Source organism: Acomys russatus, chromosome X (assembly GCF_903995435.1).
Source record: "Acomys russatus chromosome X, mAcoRus1.1, whole genome shotgun sequence".
NCBI classification, from domain to species: Eukaryota; Metazoa; Chordata; class Mammalia; order Rodentia; family Muridae; genus Acomys; species Acomys russatus.
The window spans coordinates 43,729,737-43,737,451 of NC_067169.1; the positions used below are offsets into that span (position 1 = coordinate 43,729,737).

The window sequence follows — 7,715 nt, forward strand, 5'->3', positions numbered from 1 at the left end:
TTCCCAACATGCACATGGCTGCCTTCAGGCATTTGTAAGTTCCATGCCATGGGATTCAGGACCTTCTTCTGGCCTCTATAGGCATTAGGCTTGCATTTGGTGCATATACATACATGCAAGCAAAACACTCATTCACATACAATAAAAATAATTATTTTAAAAAGACATGGAAGCTATGGCTTTTAAATAGTGCCACCTATTTTTATTTTAGCAGAGGAGAATGCTGCCAGCAATTTGTCTTTTTTTAAATATCAGTATGCATAAAATATGCAATATTTTGGCAAAAATAAAGGAGCTGCAAGTAAGGCTACAGTAACTTTTCTCACGTGAGTTTCATTTCCTTAATTTGGAGAAAAATTCCATAAGCTGAAAAAAAACCCAAAACCTAAAAAGTCATAGTGTTTATATCAAGAAACTAAAATCTACCACCCAGATACCTGGAGACAGAAGCTAGCAGATAGATCACCACCAAAATGAAGCTCTTCCATAAGGGTTCACCACATTTTACCCAAGGCAATCTAATAATGAAAATGTCCCTTTTAACGAAATAGGCTCTAACCCCTGTGCCCAGTGCAGAATACAATCACCATGGCTCTGGGATGGCTTCTCATATAGATTATCATCCCTCCTTCAGAAACAGTTTGCAGGTGATAACCTTTCTCCTGATCTGCTCACTTGTGTATGGGGACTAGACAACTTACATTCTTGGCCCAAATGAAGATGCCCTCTGGGGAAGGAGGTTAGGATTAGAGGAACCATAGGAGATGTGGGCAGGGTTGAGAGAAGGCTGCTGTTCTGTTGCAGTGCTATGGAAAAGAGTGGAGGGATTGGGTTTGGGGGAACAAAAAGGAGAAGGCCGGAGGGCATCCTACCTGGTTTGTTTGTTAGCAGGGTTTCTGCTGGAGCTGAGGTCTGGGACAGAGCATCCAGTGTGGGGAGGGAGGTTAGAAGTGGCTTACCAATGGGGTCCACAGATGTTGTAAGGGGTGAGGCCAGGCTGCAGCTTGTCTGTGTTGCAGTGCTAGGGATGGCACTGGAGAATGGGGTCTTGGGGAACAGGGAGGGGAGAATGTCTGCAGACAAATTACCTGGTTTCCCCAGTCTTCTTTTTGTTTTAATAGCTCACTTAGTCCAGTTCAATTTGTCCAGATGTGCATGGGTATAGATGTTAGGTTTTAAACTGGGAAAGACAGCTGTAGTGCCTATTTAACATACCAAATCGGACCTGGCCAGCAGGTTCTCCCTGCAATGCCTCAGTCTGGACCTCCTACTATAGGGCCTCCTGGCTGGCATAACCTACTCCCTACCCTAAACTCTCCAGTCTAGGGGGCTGGGCTGCTTTTCCCTATACAAACCAAACATTTTGTTTAGGGGCTTTCTTTGTACTACCTCTGGGCTGTTGTACCTGGTTCCCCTCTCTCTGTTCTCCCTTCCCTATCCCCCCTCTCATCTCATGGTATAGCTCAGTCTGGTCATGTCCACTCTGGACTTTTCCAGATGTCCCTACTTCTGGCTATGCTCTCCTTTTTCTCTATAATAAACTTTCTCCTACAACATACCTAGGAGCAGTCATATTCTTTACTTTTTCTATTTTTTTTTTTTTTTTATTATTCAATAGGGCCATCCAGTGGATCGTGGGCAATCTACCGGGCAATACAACAGTGAAGAGAATGGATCCGCTCTCTCCTCTCTCTCAGTAGTCATCAGTTGCCAATGGCTCCTCAGCTAAGGGTGAGACCTTGTGAGTCTCTCTGTCATCTATACTGGAATGTTGATTTAGGGCCGCTTGACAGGATCTGTATTCTGTTTTATAATTGTCCTCACTCGTGCTAAGGCCTTTGCATTACTTTAACCTTTTCTAGGAAAAGCCAGTGTGCTAGCTTTGCCCAATTTGTTCCAGTGCACATGGTAAAATCAGGTTCTGTATCACTTGAATTCTCTGGGATTGCTGGCCTTCAGTGTTCACTCCTCATGCTGCATTTGTTCTTGAAAAGACAGTGAAAAGCTCTCTCCACTGTCTTGTCTCAAAGTCTCGGTCCAGTTCTGTTTTTCCTTGAGACTCCAGAGAGAGAAGTTAGTCAACATCAAATGGGCTACACATGTCTGTACCTTGTCAGGAGTTAGTGACAACAAATCCAGGCTTTTCAAGGTTCTTTCCTGTGTCTACTTTCAGTCATCTCTCCAGGCCTTAAATGTTTAGAGGCTCAGGTTTTCCTCTTTATATTTTGTATTTATTTTAACTGAAAAAACAAAAAACATATTACAATGGTGCCATGATATGCATGCTGCAGCCCCTGTGTGGGGCCTGGTTGGATAGTGAGTGAGGTATCTTCCATGCATCTCAGTAGTATGAGTGCCCATGTCTGCTGGCAAACCATGTGACACAAAAGGAGGATCCCAGCAAACTGGTAGAACCTCAGATTGGGCCCAGAACAGGGTGGTGGCTGTTTTTCCTGTCTGCACGAAGTTCCCTGGGGTGCTGGTATGCCTGGCACTTCCCAATAGGGATGGTTGGCTACCCTAGAGCTTGTGTTAACTCCACATTGGTTCAAAGGCACTTGCTGCTGTGTAGTAAAGTGGATCTGCACTTGATGCTGATCTCCGGAGTCTGTTTCCTGGGTTGGTGACTCCTATCTCCTTCACTCCATCCTGGATGCTGGTTCCCACACTATGAGATATTTCATATAATATAGATATAGATATACCCCCTACATATATGTATATATGTGTGTGTGTATATACATAAATATATTGTGTAGTGTTAAAGTCCAACTAAATGTTTTATAAAACATTTCTTTGTAGTGAAAATAGTATTTTTCTCCTAGCATTTTGAAATTACAAAATGTTGTCATTAGTATTCACCAAATGGTGTAAGAACATGAGGTTTTTTTACTCCTCTAACTATAGCTTATTACTCAGTGACTAACTTTTCCCCAACACTTCCTTTCCCCTCCTGAGCCTCTAACTCTTAGCATTCTACTCTCAACTTGTTGGATTCCAAGTGTTTTACATTACATATATGAGTAAGCTTCCACAATCCTTAAAGTAAATATGCCATGTGTAGAAAGACTTTTCCTCTCAGATAACCTATGCAGAACAAAGTTCTTCTGTACCTGGAACCACTGGGCACTGAGAGGAAATATCAGCCTTACAAACCCACCTGAGCCTTCTAGCTTTGGGAGCAGATGCCAGGCTGGGATCTCTGTGATTCCTTCTGTTGAGCATCATTTGTCTCTTGGAAAACTTCTAGGCAATAGCTATATCACTCCAAACCTTTGGTTATCTCCCCTCTGCAGACCCAAGAGGGGACTGGCATGCTGCAAGAATGATAATCATGGCCAAGCTGAAAGTAGTAACTAGAGGTCCCAGGACAGGTGTGGTGTTGTTATATGCAGAGTGGTGATCTATGCCTACTACTGCAATCCAGGTGTAGCTTCTTGTATCATTCTGTGTAAGGATTCTTACTTTCTATAGGGAAGCTTAAAGTTAGGATTTGTGAATCTCTAATATTTTGAGGTTTATTTTTATTGAGTTGTAGCAAATATCATCAAGTAATCCTTTCTGATGGGTCTTGCTATGCATTCCAGGGGGGCCTGCTACAGGCTGACCTCAAACTCCCAATCCTCCCTCGTCAGTCTCTTACATTAGTCGTACATCACATTTTCTTTTGTATTTTCATTGCTTTTTCCTTGGACTCTGTATTGCAGAACAGTACTTTGGGTTGAAGGTCATACATTTATCACCAAAAATACATTTTGAAGTAATGGGTAAAGAAATGATCCCGTGACACAAGGTCTGTTTTTGGCTTGGAGGACTACAATGCTGTTTTACTTCTGAGGAATTCAGACCAATGACTACTAGTCTGTTTACTGTATTATTCTGCGTTAATTTCAGAAACCCCAAGATCTCTGACTGCATTTTGAATCTGATAAAGGTCATATGGAACAGTATAAGGCAGAGACTGTATCCTTAAAAAATGGTAGTTAGCATTAAGCTTGTTTCTTTGCATTTTTATGTATATGAGTGTCTTCCCTGCATGTGTATCTGTGCCTCATGGGTATGCAGCGCCCATGGAGGCCAGAAGGCATTGGATCCTCTAGAACTGGAGTTACAGATGTTTGTGAGCTACCATATGGTGTTTGGAAATCAAGCCAGTCCTCTGGAATAGCAGCCACTGTTCTTGGCTACTGAGCCATCTCTTCAGCCCTGCTGAAATTACTTACATTGAAGGTGGTAACTAAAATACCTTATTAATGGAAGAGAATCTGGCTTTATCTTTGTATACTAAGAGTGAGCACTCAGTGGCTTCTTAGTACCTTTTCTTTTTTTTTTCCTTTTTAAATTAATTTATTCATATTACATCTCAATAGTTATCCCATCCCTTGTATCCTCCCATTCCTCCTTCCCTCCCCTTTTCCCCTTACTCCCCTCCCCTATGACTGTGACTGAGGGGGACCTCCTCCCCCTGTATATGCTCATGGGGTATCAAGTCTCTTTTTACCTCTTCTTTTTTTCTTTTCTATTATTAATTTATTCATATTACATCTCAGTTGTTAGCCCATCCCTTGTATCCTCCCATTCCTCCCTCCCTCCTGCTTCCCCCCCTATTCCCCTCCCCTATGTCTGTGACTGAGGGGGACCTCCTCCCCCTGTATATGCTCATAGGGTATCGAGTCTCTTCTTGGTGACCTATTATCCTTCCTCTGAGTGCCACCAGGTGTCCCCATCCAAGTGACATGATCAAATATAGGGCACCAGAGTTTGTGTGAAAGTCAGCTCTCCTTCTCCACTTAACAGCGGAGAATATCCTTTTCTTAAGTATCACATGTATTTTTAGGAAAATCTCTAGACATTATATGTACAGTTTGTGTACTGTATTCATCTGCATCAGGGCAATGAACTGACTGTCCGTTCTTGCCCTAGGTAGACATTTTTTGTGGCATCCTCAAATTCCAAAGGAACATTTAAGGTTTGTTTTTCAATTCAGGCCTAGCCTCTCTGCTCTCAGATGTATCATTAGTCTGGTCCTTATCACTCCTACAGTTCATCCAGGCTATGACAGCAGCACTAAAATTAGTGACCATTGATGAAATTGTAGTTGCCAAACGTTTTGCAATATAGTCTGTGACACTCTAAAAGAGGGCTCAATATTTGGTTGGTAAAAATATTTAAAAGACTAATTTGGATAGATATCATTTAAGCTGCTGGCCCTTGATTCAAAACACAAACTTTTTCTACTAACAGAGGACAATCCCATATACAGGTTAAATATTACAGTTAGTAAATTGGTGAGCAGCATTTTGGTTCATGTATGCCCTCTGAATTGCCTACTGTTAATACATTCCATAGTGATTTTATACTTAGCTTTCACAAAAATGGCCTGTTCCTCGTATCACCTTTCTATATGCCCTTAGTATCTTACATAGTACATTACCCTATTTCTTATATGGAGCTGCTGCTAGACTCTGATAACCCACTGTTCCCGGCTATACCATATTTTTTCTTATTAGATCCAGTGCTATTGGAAGGAAAGGAGAATTTCCAGAGAACCAATGCTTAATTAATTCTTGAAAATAATAAAGCAATAGAGGTTTACAGTTTACTTTCTAATGAATTTGAGTAATGTCATCAAATCCAACTTTTTTACTTAGCATTATACAAGAAAGGAAAAAAGTATACAGCTAACGCATTACATTTATACAACATTTCCAAAAATAACAATAAAGTTTGCCACTTTACTGTTGTTCACCATTGTGTGCTATTACATCTTCATGAAAAGATCTTTTCCAATGTACTGTTGCCTAATGTCTTAGTAAAAACAAAAAGTTTTACAGTTTGTTGCAAAGTAACAAAACAAGTCCTAAATTGACAAGTGACAAAAACCACTTTATGCCGTTAACAGAAAGCATGGTACTAATCACTGCTTAAACATTTGAAAATTAGCAGAAATACCTACATTCCTCTAATGCGTAACAGGTCAAGAAGGCATACATTTTGCCTCTGGTATTCTATGAACTTTCTATGAATTAGGAGGCTGACTGTTCTTCTTAAACAATGTGGAGACCACAAAGCCGACTCAGCTACATGGGAGTAGACTTGTGGCATAGAACCTGGGACTAAACACCACCTCTAGAAACAGTGCCAGCCATACCCATATCTGTCCTTCTTGGTCCTGCTGTCTGATCTCTAAGAGCCAACTGGTAGAGATTAGGGAAGGCACTAGGGACAGTGCCACTGACTTTAGCTAAAACTTCCAGAACCTTCATCTTGGTGGTTTCAGCATGGGCTCTGGGACCCCACAGGAACTCATAGCTTGGGGGATCACTGCCAGGCACCTGGCGGTACTCCAGGTAATTTTCCTGTATTAGATCTTTGTTTATGAACTCCACGGGCTCCCCAAAGATTAAGTGTGTCTTCCCTGCATATACTCCCACTCCATTTAGAAATTGCCAGACCTCTTGCTCAGTGGCACGGTTCCCCTTCATGAAGATCACACCTAGGATGGACATCAAGAGACCAGTCCTAGGCAATCCCCAATTGCTACTCAGACCCCCCTCAGTGGAGAGACCCAATTTGCCCACAAGCAAATAGGATTGAGTGCTAGGATCTATTTCCTTCAACTCAAGACCAAAGACTAGTTCTAGGCGCGCAGAAGTTCTCCTGAGGATTTCAGGGAACTGTTCCTTATACTTCTTATTGACTACTGCCTGCATTTCACTCCGGGTAACTGGCTCTTTCATCTTAAACTTATCTAGCAGGAATTCTATCAGCACACTAGCCTTCCGCATGATAGGCTCTTTAAATGTGTGCTGAATGGAGATCCCTGACTGGGTGACACCTAGGCCTTTCTTCTCAGTAAAAACAGCAACATTTCTAACACCTACACCAGAGCCTGTGCAGGATGCACCTGCACCAGGAAACTCGAGGGTTTTCACCCCCTGAGGAACAGAACCAACAGGGAAGCTGGAGTCATCACTCTGGACAACAGGACGAGATTCTGCTTCCTCTGCAGTAGGCTGAACTGCTGGGAGACCCTGGTCCTCACTGCGTGCCTGCTGTCGTTTTGCACGGGAGCGTCTCTTACTCTTTTGCCCTCTAGGCATGATGACAGGGCTCAGGGCTGAAGTAGGAGAGCTAACAGGCAGGAATCTGGAAGGGTGAAAATGACAACCTGTAAGCGCCACAGTACCACCAGTTAGAGAATACTTTGGATTTAATGAAGACCCGTTTTTGCAGCTTTCCAGGAGAACATCTTTCTAGGAACATACCAGGACTCCTGGACTCCTGGACTCCTGGACTCGTTGATCAACCTCTTTTCTGCAAACCCTGTGGAGAAAATGAAAACTTGTCAGGCCTCTGCATGAAAGTCTAGTTTTAGGTTTCAACGAGTGGATCAGGTCTTTCACTAGGTTCCCTTGGGAGGGCTATGCTAACAGACCCACTTAGGGGTGGAGACCTGTGCAGATAGACCCACGAAGGCCACCATACATGGGCGGAGCCCTGTTCAGACAGACCCATTTAGGTCCCATACAGGGGCAGAGACACGTGCCCACTCACACAAACCTACTTAGCCAGCCAGAAAAGGGCAAAGACCTTTGCAGATAGACCCACTAAGGCCACCATACGTGGGCGGAGCCCTGTTCTAGCAGCCCAGTTAGAAGACACTTAGGCTGCCATACAAACTTAGACTGCCAGAGGGCGCAGGCCTGCGCAGA

General features: G+C 43.0%; 1 protein-coding gene across 1 annotated transcript; it reads right to left on the minus strand.

The window, feature by feature from the left end:
* Positions 1-6,116: 6,116 nt before the first annotated feature.
* On the minus strand, positions 6,117-7,328 carry LOC127185246 (melanoma-associated antigen B4-like). Its single transcript, XM_051141782.1, has 2 exons — positions 7,269-7,328; positions 6,117-7,149 (listed from the first exon to the last, which is right to left on the minus strand). The coding sequence occupies exon 2, from the start codon at positions 7,101-7,103 to the stop codon at positions 6,117-6,119; it is 987 nt and encodes a 328-aa protein (XP_050997739.1). The 5' UTR covers positions 7,104-7,149; positions 7,269-7,328.
* Between the last annotated feature and the right edge of the window lie 387 nt (positions 7,329-7,715).

Bases quoted from the DNA above. Each gene is read 5' to 3' on its own strand.
- LOC127185246 (XM_051141782.1), bottom strand. From the start codon at position 7,103: ATGCCTAGAGGGCAAAAGAGTAAGAGACGCTCCCGTGCAAAACGACAG.